At 36.2% G+C, this 21222-nt stretch overlaps 1 protein-coding gene across 13 annotated transcripts in view; it reads left to right on the top strand.

Moving 5' to 3' along the window:
• Positions 1 to 21222, top strand: part of ARHGAP24 (Rho GTPase activating protein 24) — a 551069-nt gene that overhangs the window by 448997 nt on the left and 80850 nt on the right. For 10 of the 13 annotated variants that reach the window (XM_037830168.1, XM_037830169.1, XM_037830175.1 and 7 more), the window contains one exon: positions 14739 to 14861. In XM_037830168.1, coding sequence (XP_037686096.1) covers positions 14739 to 14861 — 123 coding nt within the window. Of the gene's footprint in view, positions 1 to 6550; positions 6644 to 14738; positions 14862 to 19539; positions 20491 to 21222 lie in introns of those variants that run through there. The other 3 variants (XM_037830166.1, XM_037830167.1, XM_037830173.1) reach the window with 2 other exon arrangements.

Raw genomic sequence — 21222 nt, forward strand, 5'->3', positions numbered from 1 at the left:
AAAATCAACTATTATACTATTGCTTGAAGAAAAGCCAAAAGAAAAAGCATCATCTCATTTCACACATGGAGAAAGTAGACTCATGGGAGTTTCAAGAACTTCCCAATGGTATGTGAGTGACCCTTGAAAATAGGACTCTCATAAAACTTCAACATGATTTGGTTGAATTGACACAATATTTTGTTCTTCTGCCCTTTGCACGGATCACTAACAGCTCCTTGCCTAAAGGTGGATGCACACACTGACCCCCTCTTAGATATGTATTTATAGCTACATGGCCACACTTCTTCATTGATTTAAAAACAAGATGCCTGCCTCAGGCTAGAGCTGAACAGTATGAGATGTCCATTCTGAATAGAGTTAGCCTATCATTACACTATTTTAAGATTAAAAATGAGGCATTAGTAAATCATTTAAAAAGAAGAATGCCAAGATGTGAACATGAATAAAGACTGACATGCTTTCTATAACAATGAACCAGGATAGCTGAACAGCTGGCACAGCTGGAATCTTGATGGTTCACCACTTCTCTTCAAAAAATACAAACATGCAGAAATAAAATTATTCCAATCAGAGATATAGGGATTCGCAATATGTGTGGAAGTTTTTTAAAGGCTAAAGGTATAACTGTATTGAATCCTGCATTTAAAAAAATAATAATTGGATGACTTTTCTGGGACTTATTAAAGGATAAGCCTATCAGTAAATGTTTTTAAGATCAAAACTTCTCCTTGCTTGAGACAATTTGCTTAGTTATGGGAAGTCCTTATTTTGTGAAGAAAAAAATCTTTAGGGAGAATAACAGTTCTATATTAGACAGATAGTTTGAAATGAATTTACAGAAGGCAAATAAAAAAGAGAACAAGACCATATGGGGAATCAAAATATAATTTTACCTAACTTGTATTTGGAACAAGGTCAGTTAATCAGTAAATTACTTTGGCTGTACTACTAGCAATGTTCAATTGGACCTTTGAGATCCTATCTTTGCTTAATCCACACACTTCCAGAGGTCAATATTTCTTTTCTTTTTTTCTGTGTCAATATTTCCATTATGTGGAAACAAAATGTACAAGGAAAAAGTAGAAAGAGAAATTATTATTTTTTTAAAGGTGAAGGTGGTATTAAGTTAATATTCAGTGATAAAGTGAGACTCATGTTATGTAGCAAAATAATAAGTTCCTGGAACAAAATATACTTTGAGAAATCATCTGGTCAACTCCCAGGTAAAATTAAATCTAAGCCAATCAGTGAGTTTAAGTTTAGCTTCTTGCCAATACTTTTTGAAATCCCAAAATGTCCTTGAACTTTAGTATCTCCATCTGTAATATATAATGCTATTTAAAAGTAGTCCACATTAAACAGGATGATATAATGACATAAGCTGATGATGCAGCACTCTCTATGTAGCTCAGGAGAAGATAGTCACAGAACAATTAATATCATAAAATTTTAGAGGAATATTATCTGCTAAGTTCTACAACATAAGAATGACTAACATACCAAAGAAGCCAGAAAGGAGTATAAAGAATGTATTTATTAAAAGGCTTATGCCATCAGTCCGTGGTGCAAAGCAAAATTAGAGTAATGATACAAATTATTGAATGGGAAACATAATAGTGATCTGTAATGAATATTTGAAAATATCTAAATGCTAATTTATATATGTGCACATTTTAAACATCAAATATTTCCTTCCATTCTATCAGTGTATTTTCTCCTCTTAACTCTTCAGAATGGATCTGTCAACATTGGCTGCTGATTTCAGCAGGCAGTTTGGGAAGGGATAGGATATGCAGTGAGCACAATTAACATTCTTTTACAGGAAAAGCTAAGTAATGTGAGGAATTTAAAGTTAGCCTTATTATCCTACAAATCATTTTCAATACCAATACTTTATTCGGACAAAGGAAATATGTGCTTTGTGCCATGAGGTTTATTAGTTACAGCCCTCGTTGCCGTTTAAAGGGATTTTTCTGGGGACCAGAAGTGCTGAGGCTATCTTCCAGAGCTGATTCCTTTGTACTGAACAAAATATATTTTCCAAATTCCACTCAGGTTTGAACTTCACACTGTTGATTTTTCTCCTGTGATAACACAAAACAACACGTTCCTTGGAAAAGCAAATATCCATAGGATAAGCTATATAACATTATAACCATACAGTTGAAGTCTTCTTAACAGGCATATCTGGATTGGTAGATGTTCACAAAATAGACCCACTTAAAAATTTGTTTAAAGCTTGGAACTATTAAAAGAGATTTATATAACTTAGACATTTTATTTCTATTTAAAATATATAAGTATATATGTATTTGCCAATTTTTTGAAGTGAGATCAAGCTCTTTTCTTTGAGTAGGAATCCAATGACAGGCATTCACCCTTGTCTTTTTTGCAGAAGTTGCTAGCATAATCTATAACTTCCAGATTCAGTTACTTTACAAAGACACTTGTAAAATAATTTGAGCTCTAGAACACTTGTAGATTGCTATGATTTGATTTTAAAGTAAAGTTTATTGAGGTAAGATTTTTTGAAACCAATATTTACTGTTGTCTTGCCCACACCTAAACTAATAATTATTTTATCAGTCCTATATAGCAAAGCATTAAATTAGCTTTCATAGAATTACCTCTCTTTGTTTTTGCATTCATATTTCAGTGGTATTTGAGGCACTTAATTTAATTACGTACTTAAAGTAAGAAATTCACTTTGCAAAAGTGTAGCAACAAACACAACTTACAGTGCACAAGCATAAATTTCAGCTAGTAAGAGCAGGAGTAAGCAAACATACAAGAAAAGAACTAGCAACAAAATTGAGTCTGTGAGGATAATGATAAACCTATTTTATATACAGAAATTGAGACCATTGTTTATCCAATCCCTCAATGAGCTAAAAGCTGAAGGAGAAACCCTCTTCTAAATTGTTTTTTATTAAGTCAAGGCTGCAAAACTCCTAGGTCATATAGGTAAACAACTACAAATCATATACTCCATAATACTCTATTCTGGATGGCATGCAAGACAAGGCTATTTAAAATATGTGCATTAACTTTCTGTATATCTTAACTTGCTAAGTGTAGGTATCTTATTTTCTCTTGCATTAAAGGAAACTGTTCAAGCCAATTCTCTCACTTTACTTCATCCGGAGAAGCCATATTTTCAAATCTTTTCATAGTAGTAGAAACATATTTTTAAAAGTTAAGAAAAAATAAATGTTTCACCAGTCTGAATGCAGACCAATCAAAGACAATTATTCATGTCCCAGAGCCTCATCTTCATCTTAGCTTGCTATTACTCCTTCATCCTGAAGTTGATAAATAGTGAGAAAGTCATGGTGATTTATTTCTCATCAGGATCTATTTTGGAAGCCCAGGGAACAAAAAGATAAGTGACAAGAACTATGAAAACATAAGAAATCTCTTTCCTCACATTCTAATCACTTATCACATAGTAGACTAATAGGACATTTGATAGGTGAACATATTTTAATACAGCGTTTTAGAATCCTGAACATATTGAACATTTGAGGAGGATCAATAACATTTCTTTGTCTATAGTTTGCCTACTTACTCAGCAGGAACTTGAGATCATATATGGAAAAGTAACAAAGCCAAGTAACTTACCAATTGCTTTTGCCACTTTAACAACTTGAATGTAGCACTGCTCCTCCAAGAATATTCAGTTTGCAACCAAGGAATAATTTATATACCAAACAGAAAGTAAATATTTATTGTAGCCTTACTAACCAGAAAAGATGGCTCATTCTGTGGATGATCTACTTACCAAACTGTAAAGATCATTTGGGTTATATTGACTGAACTCAGTTCTTCAGGACATACTTAGTATGTAACACTTCAGTTTTGGTAGAGACCCTTGAAGATGTTTAAAAATCTCTGTAAAGCTGTGACAGTGCACAGGGTTTGCAACTGTGGCCTCCTGGTTTTCCCCATTAGAAATTTTTTTTCTTTCTTTCCCAGGAAGCTTTTTATCAAAATGGTTACATTCAGTGGATCAAGTGCCTTCACACTTCCGTTGTAGGTTGACTCAACACCATACTTCCCTGTCTCAAATAACCTTCCAGCTTTTAACTGACCACCCATTTTTAAGGTTGGCTGACAGAAGAAAATAAAACTTCCATGGTCTGATAATCATGGTCTGGTAAACACGAGTTATCCTTATTTGTAACATGTTCTCTTTGAGTTGTGTCACAAATCTGTTTTTACAAAGCCTATCAGTCCTGTCTGGAAGAGAATGCAAGCAAAGACAATCAGATGTGGCTAGAGTTTTTGAAACTTGGTGATAATTTAAAACTTTCTAATTGAAACTGATCTTGAATTTGGTAAAGGGATTGATTGTTCTGTCCTACATCTCAGTTTTCTTTTTGTATTTTTCTCCTACAAGCTAGCTATTTTCATGCATGCTTTGCTAATCAACTGAAGATATAAGTGAGGATTTATGGAAATTATTTCTGTTTTTGATTTATTAAAAATTTCAAAAAGAAGTAAGTCTATTTTTTATGAGAATTTTTATATACCCCAGTACTCCATGTTAGAGAAGGAAGAAAGGGCAAAGAATTTTTCTAATTAACTGTACACTTTCATCTTTGGTCAAAGGCATCTAAAATCCAAAACTCTTCTGATATATGTTTGACCTGTAGTGATGCTAACAGTGCTTGTTTTTATTACATACGACTGCACTGCAACTAGGCCACTGGAATTTAAAAATGAACTTTTAATTTTTGCCTTTATTAAAAATCTTGTGATCTGTGCACCCTAGAGCTCTTATATTGTATAGCAGTCAGGTTTTGTAGATTCTAGAATGAAATGACACTGGATGTCTTAATTTAAGAGATACAAAAATTGTATTGAATTAATCATATAAAAAGATATACCTTTTTACTGTTTGTAATGTGAAGCTGCTGCAGTGTGCAATTTCAAGGCTTAAAACTGCTTATGGTTAAAGCATTAGAAAGGGGTGGGGGTGTGCATCAAAATTATCTTATGAGCTTTTGTAAAAAATAGGCATTTCTAGACTGTCTTCTCAGATATTCTGTTTCACTTAGTCTGGATTGGCCCCAAGCACCCTGATTCTTTAAAACCCTCCCTCACTGATTTTTGAATGCACCCTAGACATCAGAGTATTATACTTGACTGGCATAAAATTCAATGTTTTCCAAAGTACATTCCATTTAACACAAGTCCTTTAAGATAGTTTCCAAGAATGTTGAGGATCCTCTGTATATTATCCTTTCCTGGACGTTTATAGGCTCTGAGAAGTCCTGCAGAAGAGAAACGTTTAATTTGGTTTAACCTGTAGTTTCTCAGATTTATTCGATCCTAGATCACTTTTTATCATGTTACTAGATCATGAAACCAATTTTCTCCAAAATGTTCTTTGAGAAATGCTACTAAATAAAATTTCACAAGATTCAAATTATTTATATTAGTACTGCTTTTTAATGCAGTATGATGCCTTTGAGAATATCCACATTTTAAAGCTATTGTTAATTATTTTTCCTTTTGCTTAGAGGTATGAGTGGAATATTTTTTAGATCCTAATATGGCATCTAAAAAAGAGTTCTGAAGATTGAATAATCAGGAAGGAAACAAAATCTTCAAAGTAAGTGATTTGTTTCAGAGGTTTGGGAGGCAAGTCCCTGAAAGGAATAATGACTTGGTGAAGTTAAAGTACTGAAAGTACTCTAGCAAGAGTATTATTAAATATCTGCTAAATTGAAGTTTGCAAGTGATTGCATTTTTTTAAATTCAGTTTTATTGAGAAATATTCACATACCATGCAGCCATCCATGGTGTACAATCAACTGTTCACAGTACCATCTTATAGTTGTGCATTCATCACCCCAATCTATTTTTGAACATTTTCCTTATACCAGAAAGAATCAGAATCAGAATAAAAAACAAAAATAAAGAAATAAAAAAATAAAATAAAATAAAAACACCCAGATCACCCCTCCCCCATCCCATCCTATTTTTCATTTAGGTTTTGTCCCCATTTTTCTGCTCATCCATCCATACATTGGATAAAGGGAGTGTGATCCACAGGGTTTTCACAATCACACCGACATCCATTGCAAGCTACACTGTTATACAATTGTCTTTAAGAGTCAAGGCTACTGGGTTGGAGTTTGGTAGTTTCAGGTATTTACTTCTAGCTATTCCAATATATTAAAACCTAAGAAGTGCTATTTATATAATGCATAAGAATGTCCACCAGAGTCACCTCTCGACTCCATTTGAAATCTCTCAGCCACTGAAGCTCCATTTTGTTTCATTTTGCATCCCCCTTTTGGTCAAGAAGATGTTCTCAATCCCATGATGCCAGGTCCAGATTCATCCCCAGGAGTCATATCCTGCATTGCCAGGGAGATTTACACCCCTGGGAGTCAGGTCCCACATAGGGGGAAGGGCAGTGAGGTCACCTGCCAAGGTGGCTTAGTTAGAGAGAGAGGGCCACATCTGAGCAACAAAGAGGTACTCAGGGGGGAGACTCTTAGGTACAATTATAAGCAGGGTTAACCTCTCCTTGCAGCAACAAGCTTCATAGGGACCAGCCCAAGGCAGAGGACTGAGCACATCAAGCCGTCAGTCCCCAATGTTTGTGAGAACTTCAGCAACAATCCAGGTGAGGAAGTCCAACACCTCTGCATCCTCCCCCAGCTCTTCAGGGGGGCCCTGAATATATATTTTTATTCTCCACCCAAATTACTTTAGGATATGTTGCTATTTCATCGTATTCAAAGTTCCATGTAATTGTAGTGTTTGAACCAACTGACTGTAGAAGTTATATTGTTTAGAAAATATAGATCCTACACCAAATAAATATCTCTTCCCTTGGTCTCACATGGAAGTTGAAGTTTGAACAGAGTCTGTTTCAACCTTTACCCTTTGGCCCGATTTGCTCTAGTCTTAACCAGATCTGCTTTATGCCTATCTCTAACTGAAGTCTGGGCTCTGTTTCAGCTTTTTTTTTTTTTTTTTTTAAACAGTTGCTGTATGCATAAATACTGATATTCATATCTGCCGAGCTCTAGCTCTGAGTTTCAGGTGTTAACACAGATACCCAATGTTCTAGAGATCAATCAGTTTATACATTAAGTTTATACATCTCAGAGTTTGGAGATAGCCATTACAATTCAGGAATAGATTTGACTGCTGTAAGAGCTTACAATCTAGGGACGATTACAATAATCATTTCCCTGTTAGACTGTGCTCTAAGATTTAATTCTGAGTTTACACATTGTAGGTAGTCCATATTGGTGAGGCATGAGAGAGTTTGCCTTTGTTTCTGGTGTACTTCACTCAACATGCTGTCTACAGGATCCATTTACCTCATTGTGTGTCTCACAGCTTCACTTCTTCTCATAGCTGCTCAATATTCCATTGTATGCATGCACCACAGTTCACCATTCTGTTCCTCAGTCAGTGTACCCTTAGGCCACCTCCACCCATTGCAAATCATGAATGCTGCCTCCACAAAAACCAGTGTGCAAATGACCACCCATGTCTCTGCTCCAGGATCCTCCAAATACACACCCCACAATGAGGTTTCAGGACCCCATGGCCCCACATACTCAGCTTCATGTGGAGCCACCACAGTGACCTCCAGAAAGTCTACACCATTCTGCCTCCTCAAAGTGATTGCATTTTGTTGTGTGATCATTTTTCATATGACTAGACTTTAAAAAGATACCTGTAGAAAAAGAAATTACAAATGCCTAGCAGTTGCCTTTAATTGAAGAACCAAAACTAAAATTATTCTCAATATGTAGAGGACTTATCAAAATTAGTTACTTGAATTTAATTTAATATGCCCAGAGAAGTTTGCATGATTTAATTTGCTTTTAGTTTTCCATTTGGAAATAGATTAGAGAAGTTCTGTGCATGGAGTCTAAGAGAAAACACATTTCCAAAACCATTAGAGATGGCAATCAAAAAGGAAAGCAAAGAGCAGCTTGTTTTCCCTTTCTGAAATACTTTTTTGGGGGAAAGATAAAGGAAATAATGATTTTTGTGGTTTAACATTCTAGAAATTTAATTAAGGGATAATTGTAGTATGTGAAAGCAATTCAATATCTTCAATCCTATTCCCACCAATACCTTAAAAACATTTTTAAAAGTCTCCATTATTGTAACTTACATACGGAGGAGAAATGAGGATGAGGGCTATTTGTTAACCAGCATCTTTTCATGTCATGTGGGCCAGTCACTGAGCTAGGCACATTATGTGCATTATGTCATTTAAGTAGAAGAGATTTACTTCTTATACCTACAGTAATCCTCTTATACCTGAGAGATTAGCTGTTACTTGGGTGAGAATAAAAGAAGTGATGATGGACTTTTTTATACTGTAGCTACATACACACTACATACTCCTTCCCCCTTCTTCCTTCTTTTGTCCTTTCTTCTCTAGTTCTTATTCTCTCTTCCCTTTTAGAAAAGATCACTGTGCTCTGTGACCAGCAATTTTCATTGAAAATGTTAATGTGTAAATGAAGACCATAATTCCTTTCCATGTTTTCTGTGTAGAGATAGGAGGATTTCCTTGAGTTTGGTTTCCACTGAATATCAGTTCTTCTTGAGTTTATTTTGGACAATGGCATAAGGTTGTACCTTATTCATAAATACATAAAAGGAATATTTTACCTCAAGTTATAATAAATTATAATGAATTCAGGAAAGTTAGAAGCAGTTCATTCCCCCCCACCCCCCATATTTGATGAAGAAAGGAAAAGAAAGCTACATAAGCTTGGTTTCACATATGTAGATGATGTGAAATTGTGTCCATGGGTCACTTTTCATATTTGATTCACCTTGATTGGTTTCATGAGGCTTTCACCTGGGTGCCAATTAATACACTGGACATCTGCCAAGACGAAGCTGAAATAAGGCCATCAGCTCATTTCATCTTGGCACCAAGGTCACTGTTAAGCTGTATTTAACCTGGTGCTAGAGGCTAAAGACATTGTTGAGTCAAGAAGCTATATTATATGCACGAGGCTTTAATAAAGAGAGAATGTGCAAGCTTTTTTTTTTTTCATTCTTCTCAAAAAAGAAAGATAGTGAAAACCTATCACAGATATGTCAGAATTATGGCAAGCGCCACTAGCATACGAAGTGCATATTATAGATTTTTTCCCAGCATAATAAAGCCCATAATTCATATATAAAGAAGTTGCTTATGTCACTCTCTTGTTTCTTACAGTCAGAAAAATGGTGACGACATGTCGCCTGGAAGTGTGTACACTTGGCAGAAACGGGGGGTTTAGAAAGAAAGTACTTGTGTTGTAAGTTGATAATATTAAAACTAAGAGAGCCAGGGTCAGTGGCAATGCTGTGCTAAGCTATAATGGAGCCTATGACAAAAGGAAAAGTCAGGAATAATGATCCTGTCTTTATTTAATATTTTTATGTTTTGTTCATTGATTTAGTTTCTCCGAAGCTAAAACAAATACCATCCAACAGGTTGGCTTAACAACAGAAGTTTATTGGCTCACAGTTTCAGAGGCTAGGAATCTTCCCCCTGGGGTCCATAGCTTCTGGCTGGCCAGCAATCTTTGAGGGTCCTTGGCTTTTCTGTCACATGGCAATGCACATGGCGATGTCTTCTCCTTTCTCTTCTGGGTTCTGTTAACTTCCAACTTCTAGCGGCTCCTGTGGCTTCTCTCTCTCTCTGTCTGTCTAGATTTCGTTTTGCTCATAAAGGATTCCAGTAATCCGATTAAAGCCAGACCTGATTCAGTTAGGCTACATCTTAACAGAAGTAACATCTTCAAGAGATCCTGTGGGACCTGAACATGCCTTTTGCAAGGGACTTGATTCAATCCCCAATATTCATCTAATATTGCATTAGAGAAATGCTCTTCAATCTACTTGAATTTAAATTAATATTGCATTAATTAAAGATATAGAAACATAGAGTTTTCATAGAGTTTCTTAAATTCTAACTACTATTTTTCTTATTTGATTTATAAACCTAGTAATTTTGTGTTACAATTTAAAAATGTATTTGTTTCTAGCTAAAGTTCAGTTAACTTATGAATTTGATAATTTTGATTTTCCTAAACATTTAAATACTGTTTATATACCAATTAAAATTCTTGAGTCATTTTAAACCAAAAAAAAATATATTTAATTCTCCTAAACACTTCTATCACCTAAAAAGGCAGACTTAGAGTTCTAATAAAATATTTCCAAGCACATAACAAGTACTTACCAAACTTTTATGGCCAAAGATTTAGTTTTCATAAGTAGTTTTTTCTTAACCACCCAAAAATTAAATTTTATTGATTGGATTAGTCTATTAAATTCATGAAGCTTTTCTTAATCTAGCTTTTCATATTTGCAAGTGTTAATCATGTCAAGTAATTATTTTATTTCAGAGAATCTGTTTTATTTGGTGGGGGAAAACATCATATCAAATGCAAATAAACAGAAGATCCCAAGGAAATGTACACATATTTTGATTATAGAAGCAAGTAAAATTGAATGACATGACCTACTTAGTTAACTTATAATCACTAATGCTTGAAGGGTTAAACATTAGCATCAAGGTATTGCTACCATTTAATGTTAACATCTAAAAGGTATATAAAATTTTCTGATACACTGTGTCCTTTAAAATGTGTGCACATGCACCACCATTTAAGCACTATTTAAAAGGAAAAAAACAATGTATGTATTTATGTTCAAGCAGAATTTAAGAATGTAAAATGTGCACTGGTTTATTTACATATAAATATCTGGATTGAAGATACCTGGGACCGTCTCCTTCCAATAATAATTGGGTCTTAAGGCTGCCTTTTACAATTTCATGTTTGTTGCTTTTGAAAGAATTTTAGATTCACAAATGGTTAAATGGGAGCTACCAAAGAGAGTAAAACATGAACTGCTTTTTTGAAAGTCGATATTCTGAGTTTATTCATTTATTAATCAGATATTTAATAAGTTGGTTTTGAGTCCCTTCAATTGCAAGGCACAGTATCAGGCTCTAAGAACTGAGGAGTTAGGCGTTTAGAATGGATGACTTTTTCAGTTAGAAATTATATATTTGAGTACAGAATTTCGAGTTCATATCTATATAAATGTATCCAGTTGTTTCCATTACAATGCTTAGCAATGAGTCTGAATTTCCAGCCGGACTCAGAGAGGAAGTTTTCCCAAATATTTTCCCCTCTCTTGTTAATACACTGAGGAATCAAGGTCTATATCCAAGGGTGCAATTTACAGATGGAATTTCATATCTGTGATTGGCAGTCTAAATGAGATTCAGGGTCAGACACAGGGTCTGCCTGATGGCAGAGATAAAGAATCTAATGAAAAGTCACAGGATAATGGCCAGTTGTGCTTATCATCCTCTTTTTCCCCACTTTCAGAGAGAAACACTCTGTCGGCTATCACTCACTCTCATTACTAGGGCTGTTTCCACCTAGGCTGCAAGTGCCGCAGCAGGAAATTGCTGTCTGAACTGCTGAGCATCCTTCAGGCAAACCAATAATTAAAATATTCTGATTTCAAAATGGCTCTTTTTTTATCCAATACTGTAGTATAAGTGGATCAGAATAAAATTTTAGTGCTGTGCCATGCCAAATGAAGCATCTTTTCCCTTTGTCATTTAGTTACTTCTGCTACTTATACATCATGCAGTCATGTGTATGCATGACAATGTATACTATGTTTACATATATGTGCAGTATACAATTTTAATACCCACTATTATATATATAAAAGAAAGATAAGATTTTAAATCCCTGTATATGTGTACTATTGACTAATTGTTGCCAAGCACTTATTAAATGTAACTATGAGTCAATTTAATATAATATGTCCTTTTTGCATTGGTAGGCATGGGAGACAGTTTGATGTAAGGGAATTAATATTTATAGAATTTCTATTTAGCCTAGTACAGTGTTTAGCTAGATGAATACAAAATATGTATTGTATTTCATTTAATTCTTATAAAAATTTCATTATTAAGTGTTATTATTTCTATAAGTATTATTATTTCTAAAATAGGAATGAGGATACTAGATTCCAGAAGGTATATAACTTCCTAGAAGTGAAACAACTAGTATAAGGTAGAATTGCAATTCCAGTTGAAATTTCTCTGACTCCTGAAACTTGATTTTTCATATACAAGTTGCTTAAAGTGATGATTGATCTAGAGGTGTAAGAGGACCATTGTTTCCCTAATACTGAAATGCTTTCTATTATGTGAGAATTCTTGTTCTGTTTATTCAAGAGATTTGTAAACATTAGAAAACCTCTTTGATGTGGTGTTTTGGCTTTCCCCCTTACTCCCATCCAATTGTATTAAAATTTAAAACCCCCAATTCAAGTTACTCAACTTGGCTTCCAGTTGGCTTTAAGTGATTTCATCTCTCTGGCATAATGTCTGTTCTACAAAATTATATAAATACTAGAATAGTTGTACTTCTCAGCCTAGGACATTTGTATAGAATCTGGAAGTTGCAAACTCAACTGCCTATAGGTTTCAAGTATGTAAGGAGCATGTGTGAATTAGGTTGAGTGTGAAAGTTTAGGGAGTGGTGGCGCCTGTTACAAATTGGAGCCAGCAAACTCTCATAAAGGTATTCAGAGTCACTTAAAAACCAACAACAATTTAAACCAGACCAAACACTTAGAGAGGGATTAACTCAACCCAAGCCTGCAAGTTTATAATCCTTAGTGAAAATTAAATGTGATATATCATTTGAGCACCTTAGAAAACAGGATAAAATAAAAATATTATCAGAATGCAGTTATACACTTACTGGTAAATTTCCTTAATTAATCTTTCTGTGAACAACTCTATAATTAATTTTCAAAGAGAATGAAGCAGTGCAGTCATTGAGCCTTATCTTCAGAAATACTCCTTTAAGCATACAATACGATGTAAGGAAGAGTATGCCTCAATACCTGTTTCATGGTTTTTCTGATTTTCTGATGCTGCTGGAATGCAAAACACCAGAAATGGATTGGCTTTTATAAAAGGGGATTTATTTGGTTACACAGTTACAGTCTTAAGGCCATATAGTGTCCAAGGTAATGCATTAACAATCGGGTACCTTCACTGGAGGATGGCCAATGGTGTCTGGAAAACCTCTATTAGCTGGGAAGGCACATGGCTGGCATCTGCTCCAGAGTTCTGGTTTCAAAATGGCTTTCTCCCAGGATTTTCCTCTCCAGGCTTTAGCTTCTCTCAAAAATGTCACTCTCAGTTGCTCTTGGGGCATTTGTCTTCTCTTAGCTTCTCTGGAGCAAGAGTCTGCTTTCAAAGGCTGTTTCCAAAATGTCTCTGTAAACTGCAGTTCCTCTGTCAGCTCCTGTGCATTCTTAAAAGTGTCCCTCTTGGCTGTAGCAAGCTCGCTTCTTCTGTCTGAGCTTATATAGTGCTCCAGTCAACTAATCAAGGCCCACACTGAATGGGCGGGGCCACACCTCCATGGAAATTATCCGATCAGAGTTATCACCCACAGTTGGGTGGGTCACATCTCCATGGAAACTCTCAAAGAATTACAATCTAACCAACACTAATATGTCTGCCAACACAAGACTGTATCAAAGATAATGGCGTTTTGGGGGACATAATACATCCAAACCAGCACAACAGTCATATATGGTTATCCCTGTTTTGCAAATGAGAAATTAAGTAGCCAGGCAAATTTAAATGTTCTATAAAAGATTTCTAAGAAATTAAATCACTTGCTACATAAGTCTAGTACTTCAGAGTTGATATCAAAAAATTTCAAAGGTTTTAAAATATATAGGTTGTTAAATTGTACTTTGAAAGTTGTCATTTTTCTGTATATATGTTATATTTCACAATAAGAAAATAACTGAAATTGTGGAACTGTAGCCCCTAACATTTTTTAAAATTTGTTCTATAACTACTTGTTAAATCGTACTTTGAAAGTTATCACTGTTCTGTATATATGTTATATTTCACTATTAAGAAATCTTGAAATATATATACATATAGGTTGTTCTTTGTGGAAAAAAATAGAAGCCATCATTTTTTTTTGCACAGAGGCAAGGCCAGTTTCCTAAAGCTCATCTTAAGGCGTGAGGGCCTCTTGAGGTTGTCATTTGGCCTTTGTGCCTGGCCAAGCCTGTGGCTACTTCTTCCTTCCCGCTCTTTGTTTGCTCTCCTGAAGGTGTCATCTGAGGTGTTTGCCTTGCAGGACAGAGGGATAGAGGAGGATCTCTGGGTCTATGGTTTCACATGTGGCTCTTTTCCCTTTCCTAGAACTTCTGTATTCTGCCAAGATGTGTGGGAAGCCTCTCTGTGTGTGCACTAAGCAGTACTCAGACTCTTTGGAACTTGCTTCAAATTAAAATCCAGGCTGCATGGATCACTTTTCCAACATCTCTATCTTTCACTTTGCTTTTGCTTTCTCCCTATTCAGCAGTTTAGAGTGAATAGATTGGATTATGAGTTAATGCAGGCATACGGGTCGTTGCTAGGACAAAAAAACAGGCTTTGTTTGGAGAATGACATTCATTCTCAGCTTCCTCCTGGAAACGTAAGAGTCTTTCCTTTGTAAGAGGATTTGTTTTTTCCCATTCTGAAATCATGTTAAATATTTCCAAGTCATTGGGTAGAACCTGGTACTGGCTGTATCTGTGTATTGGGCACAGTCTGTGTTTCAGGGATTCCTAGGAGGCTGATGATCAGCATCTTCGAATGAATGCACACTCATGTTACTGTCTTTTTACAGGAGGTGATAGAGATCGGATGACAGCAAATCATGAAAGCTACCTCCTCATGGCGAGCACCCAGAATGATATGGAAGACTGGGTGAAGTCCATCCGCCGAGTCATATGGGGACCTTTCGGAGGAGGTGAGTGTATTTTAAAATCATGGAAAAACATGTCTTTCCCCTGGCTGATGTTGCTGTCAGCTCCTTTTTTTTCAAATGGGTGACTGTTATAATAAATAGTAAGCTAATCAACATTATTATCAGACACATAATTAAGCAACTCCTAGAGTTTTAATTTAGATCAAATATCATCACTAACCAATCTTTATCCATGAATACATTGAATTATAAAAATAAATGTTTTCTTCTTTTAGTTTTGAATTTTTCAGTAACACTGAACAGTTATGGGAAAGATGCAATAAACATGGACTAGTTAAGAATATCTAGATATGAGAGAAAAATTTTGACTAGTAGGTTTAGAAGGAATCCCAACTCACAGATGCTCAATGGTATCAAAGAGGAATGCCAAAGCTTTTTATCAGAAGCTGCTGATTATTGCAGTGGAAAAAAAAATGATTTGGATCAATGCTTTGTGCATTTGATAGTAATTTAAAAAAAAAATCTTGGTTAAATATAGGGTTGAAAATATACCATCTGAAGAAGAAGCTAAAATATGTTATGAAAGGAACTAAAAGGAGGAAGAAATGGTAAAAGATATGATCTTGGTCTATCAAGGAAGAAAAAATAGGATACTATAAACAGAAAAAATATTTGAAACAAAATTTGGTAAATGGAACCAAAAAAATAATGACCCCAAAATATTTATTGACAATCGAAACTTATTTCTAAGAATGTAAAGCCTAATTCATGTTTGTTGAGTTAGTTAAAAATAAATTGTATTACATCAAATTCATGTTTGATAAACCAAATTCAACGGTCATATTGATTTTATTTTCTCTTTTATGTATTGTCAGTGCCTGAATTCAGAGAGTGAATTATTGGTTTCTCTTCCATACCAGATGCTTCTTAGGTGACTGACCATTTCAACACCACATTTTACAATAATTTCAAAAACTTAGTTTAAGAAGATGAAAAGTTAAGGGAAAGCTGAAATATTAAAGAGTCATTGAAGACATTTTGATATTTTACCAGATTGATGATATATGTCTGCAAATTGTCTCGTTAGCAGTATCATCCATTGGGGAAGGGAGATATCCCTAACCCAGTGACCATCCATCCTTGTTTGCCTGGTAACAGTCTTGTTTACAACTGTTGTCCCAGGGTAATTATTAATAGTGCCACCTTTCGCTCTCACAGTGCCCTAGTTTAGATATCAGTTATATAGTCACCAAATTCATATCCTAAATATGACTATATAAAACATTTGAAAGTGCCCGTAGACTGAGATCCCCATCCCAGGGCCTTAGCAGAGGATTCCTCATAATTGTACGTGAGAGACACATACGCAACCGGTAGAGGCCTGAAGGCACCTCCAGGGCCTAAGATTTGTGGGAAACCTAAAGATGTGTCTTTTCATAGTTCCTGTTGCTTCTAAAGACCCTCTACTCCCCCTGTTCTCTGATTCCAGGGGTTCCTGAGTTCTGAAAGATCCTTAATATCTGCTAAAGGATGCATCTTTCTTGAGGGATTATTCCCATCAAGTGTGTTATTTTCTCCCTTTCCCCCTCTTCCGTCAGTCCTTTTCTCAAGAAAAATGAAAGAGATCCAGTTAGCTCCCCCAAGTGAATGGACACAGAAGATCGCACCAGCCCAGGAGTTTTAGAAATGATCACAGTGGGACTGGGCAAGTGCTATGCATGGATCCTCAAATTTCTGAACTTGGAAGGAATGCTCTAGTCATTTGTTGGTTTTCACACATTATCCTGTGGAATATGCTTTGAGGACTATGCAAATACTTGATTAAATCCATTTTTTTAAATGATATATTTTAGGTTAGAGCGATCACTACAGAAACAATGCTCAAATGAATAAATCTCATTTCATCTTTGTTTAACTGAAGAGTGTTATGAGATTGCAAGACAAACTTTTTAATTACTTGATTTGTAAGAAATCCTTTGTGATTCATCTGTGCATCAGGATTTTCCAAAGTTGATGCAGAATACAGAAACAAACTGAATGCAGAAACTGATGGGAGATTGCAGTTGTCACTCATAACCTCAAATTTCCACTATTTGTACTAATAAAACCCATCTATTCTCAGTGATTGAATTTATAAGTAGACATTAGAAGTTTGATTTTTAAACAATAAATTTATATAACAAATATTTTTATTTATATTATATAGTATTTTCTTTAACATTACATCTGAAATAAGTTTTCCACTGATTAAGAATATTTTAAAACCACTGTTTTAGTTCAACCCCACATTTTATGGTTAGATCAATAAGATCCAAGGATCTTCTGTTACACTGAGAGTAGCAGAACTAGGAAGAAAAGTCTTATCGTCTCACTTTCTAAGCTTCCTCCTGCTTTACATCACAATAGTGTGAACTGATCTACTGTGGGATTAAGAAATCCACAATTGCAAATGCATGCCTTATATTCTTGGGTGCATGAAAAGTGAAAATTTTTCAAAAATATGATAAATAGACTGATCATGGTTTTTCCAGCCATTCGAAAGTACCTGAATTGCTAGTAATGCCTTTCATAAGAGAACACATTTCATCTTCCTATTTTAATTATGGAACCCAAGACAAAGTTAATCCTAAATAAAGACCTCTTGGCTCCCAGCCTCCTTCCCACTGCCCAAGAAATATTGTGGTCATTGATCACATAGCATCTGTAAAGTCATTTGGAAAAGAAGGTGATATATCACTCTAATTTATCAATATCAGTATACCACCTTTGATATAAACAAGTGGTGTTTTTAAAAACTTAAAGTTTTTCACGAGGAACTCACGCTTTTCTTTGTTCAAGTTGCATATACACACAAAATATTTCCTTTTCACCATTACAGTAATGAACATTTTATTAAAATATAGGCAACAACAGAGGAGCTTCCTAGCTCTTCAATCTCCTAGAAATTAAAACAGTTAAATGCAGATCGTAAGATATAGGGCTTTGGAATGATAGGCCTCATATTTTTTATTAAGTAAAGCAAACTTGCAACAGACATTCAGATGCTGGAAGGGAACCAATGGAAATGGGAAAAGTTCACATTCCCTCTTAACTTCCTGGCCTCATATCAAAGCTCATTGTTGAATTTAAAGACCTCAACTTAGTTCTATCGGCTTAAAACCAGTTGCTTCCCCTATTAATAACGCTAATTGAGAGAGACACCAGGCTGTTTTGTCATCCAAAAGTTGAGCTGTCAAAGCATTTAATTAGTTTTGCAAAGGTTTAGATTTTCTGTTGTTGTTGTTTTGTTTTTTATTTGACACTGGGTTTCTTTTCCACCATTCAGAAAGCAATGTATATGGAAGTGCCCACCTAGCCCAGGATTTGGGGCAAGTGTGAATCTATTACTTGTTCAGTAAATCTGAGTGCTTGGCCTAATTTTAGGTAATAACAAAATCAGGTTCTTCCTATGTATTTCTATCTCCAGATGAAAAGAGTTGAGTCAGAGACCCTTCAGAGCAGAATGAAATACTATATATGAATAATCCTTATGATGAATAATTGGCATATGGGTAGACAGGGGTTGATTAAGAGGTAATGTGATCTTATGGAAAAACCACCTCCTTCTTGCCTCCGATACAAACCAACTGTGTGATCTCAAATAAGTGGTTTTATCTCCTTCACTTTCAGTTTTCTCATTTATGAAATAAGAGAATGGAACAGAATTTCTTCAACTATGAATCTTCCCAGCCCCTAAACCTGTGATTAATGTGTTCCCCCCATACCAAAGCTCAGGTCAATGAATTTTTCAGTTAACTGAAGTACCTTTAAGACCAGCACTTCCTCCTTCATGGTATTGAGTTAAACTCATAGTTCTTTATTTTCCAGGCAGTATGCTGGAGGTATAAAGTAATGTTTTAATCACAGGGCAGAAGTAATTACTAATGAACCTTGCAATGACCGAATACTACCTATGTGGGCATGCTAAGCAATGTAATGTTTCTAATACTTGTCAATTTTATAAAATTCCTGTGAGTGGCTAGGAGGGAACTCAGAGGCCTTGGGGCGAATTGGGGTTAAAGCACTGGCATTCCAAATCTGTTCATGGAACAGCCAGGTGGATGAATGATTAACCAAATGAGCAAATTGTTCATTAAGTGGGTCTGAGAGTGTTGGTGGAGGTGGGGGTTGGGATGGAGAAGGAGAATGCAAGAGAGTCATACAATGTTGAAAACAGGACAGGTTTTTAACCATGCCCAGAGAAATACATTTGCATGTATAAATAACACACACACACACACACACACACACGTTGATTCATTTTGTGGTTATATCTGCAGACTGTTACTAGATTTAAAAGATTTTCCTGTGTTACAGACACACTCATATGTACATATACACATATTTGTTGTGTTTTAATGATATACACACTTAAAGCAGTACACACAAATAGATTCAATTACAAAGGATCTAAAAAAATTTTGTATAGGAGGAGAAAAATGTCAGGATAGAGGAGTCAACAAGTTTGCCCCCTTGGGGGTGGTTTAATGCTGTTTGATCTTGGGAGGGGCCGAGTCAGCTACTGTAAAATTGCTGCACAAGAGGACAGCCAGGAAGTAAAGGCAAAGTCAAAAGGAGAACGATCGGAGTCCACACTGCTGCGGTGGCATTCACTCTCCTTCCCTCACAGTGTTGTGGCTGCACCTGCTGCATGTGACCGGCAGGCACTGGAGGCAGCCGCAGCTACAGCAGTGGTGATGAGGCAGCTGCAGCTCTGCCAGCTCCCTTCCTGCTCTCATTGAGGAAAGGGGAGCCGAGCCGGAGCAGGAGGAGGGGGGAGGAGACACTCCCTGCAGAGCTGCCTCCCCCAGTAGATCCAAGGAGCCTCTTGGAATGGGCACCCAGCTGTTCTGAGGTGGTGATTCCCTCAGGATCCCTGGGAGTTTGAAGACAGAAAGGAAAAGGGAGAAGACTGCAGAAAGCATCAAAGGATAAGGGGTGCCATAAAAGGAACAGGGGAGTCCTTTGAAAAGAATCTATCATGCACTGAAATGCCTTCTGGAGAAGGTGCCATTATTTTCTTCCCCTTTTGCTCAGATGAAAGGAGACTGCAAGGACGGTCCTGAATATTCCTCAGGGGCCTTTTTGTCATTGTTCCTCTTTTCCCTGCACAAGGCTATTTGCTGACCTTTCCAGAGGAATCTCAATCCCCTCAGTTCCAGCTGAGAAGACGGTTCATAATAAAAATACAAACAAGCAAAACAATTCCTGCTATTGGAATGGAAGGTGTAGCTTGCTTGCTGCGATTTGTTTTGCTGTGACATTTCGGAATGTCTGCAGAAACTTAAAAACTACCTTAAAAACTCCCTGGATTAGGCAAGAGAAAAGGTTTTTGCCAGAAAGGAGTAAATGAGAAGTGATCTATCCCTAACCCAGGACCTGGATGATCAACCCTTCCAGTTCTAGGAATCAACACTACAAACCTAACAAATAAACATGTGAAGGAGTGGCTGTGGGGTATCGCACAGAAGCAGGTTTTAAAGGAAGCCTGAAGCTGGTTCAGAACTTCAGGCCTGTATGAAGCCCGAAGACCGAAATACTGGGGGATGCCCCTCAGGTGCCTTAGCGTCTACTCCTTTCATCCCTAAAACTACCTACAGAAGAATCAAAAGATGTTTTAGTTTTCGGAAAGGTAGGTAGATGGTATGTTAATGTCCTTTTTTTAAAAAAAAAAAAATAGACCTAAATTCTCTGATGCTTTCAGATCAGTTTATGCTCAGATAAAATGGGCATTTGGAAACCAACAGTTTAGAACTGTACAGAAGTGATTTGTGTGCCCTTGCTTGTCTAGGCTTATTTTTCAGGTTTCACATTGATCTGTTTATTTCTGTCTATGAGTGGGCCGGGTTAGGTGGTGCATAAGGAACGGTGGTCCTGCAGAGATCATCTTTACCGATGGGGAGCTAAGCGAAGCTGGGCTGGCATCCTGAGAGGAGGGGCCGAGGCTACCCTGGGCTACTCCCAGACCCAAACCAAGCAGCCAAGTTGTGACACCCTTGAAATAGGTCCCTTGTAAATCCCTGTTTTGTGCTCCCATGTTGCCAATTTTGGTTCTGGCTGCCTGTGCTTACCTCATTTTGATGAACATGCTGTATGTGGTGAACACTTTTCAGGAAGCTTTCAACCATAGTGATTGACAGTGGCTAGAAATAGAAGTCACCTTGACTTTCCAAGTATCTCATCATGTGGTATTGGGTGAGGCCAAAGATATTAACTATTGGGAATAGGGGGTGGGGAACTCTAAAGAAACGAAGTCATTTCTGAATTGATATGTTTTGGAGGAGTTAAGGGGTATATAAATGGTATAAGTAAAATGAAAGGTCTTTAGAATATGTGTAGTTATCAAGATATTTTAAATTTTCCT

The sequence above is a fragment of the Choloepus didactylus genome, chromosome 3 (assembly GCF_015220235.1).
Source record: "Choloepus didactylus isolate mChoDid1 chromosome 3, mChoDid1.pri, whole genome shotgun sequence".
NCBI lineage: Eukaryota > Metazoa > Chordata > Mammalia > Pilosa > Megalonychidae > Choloepus > Choloepus didactylus.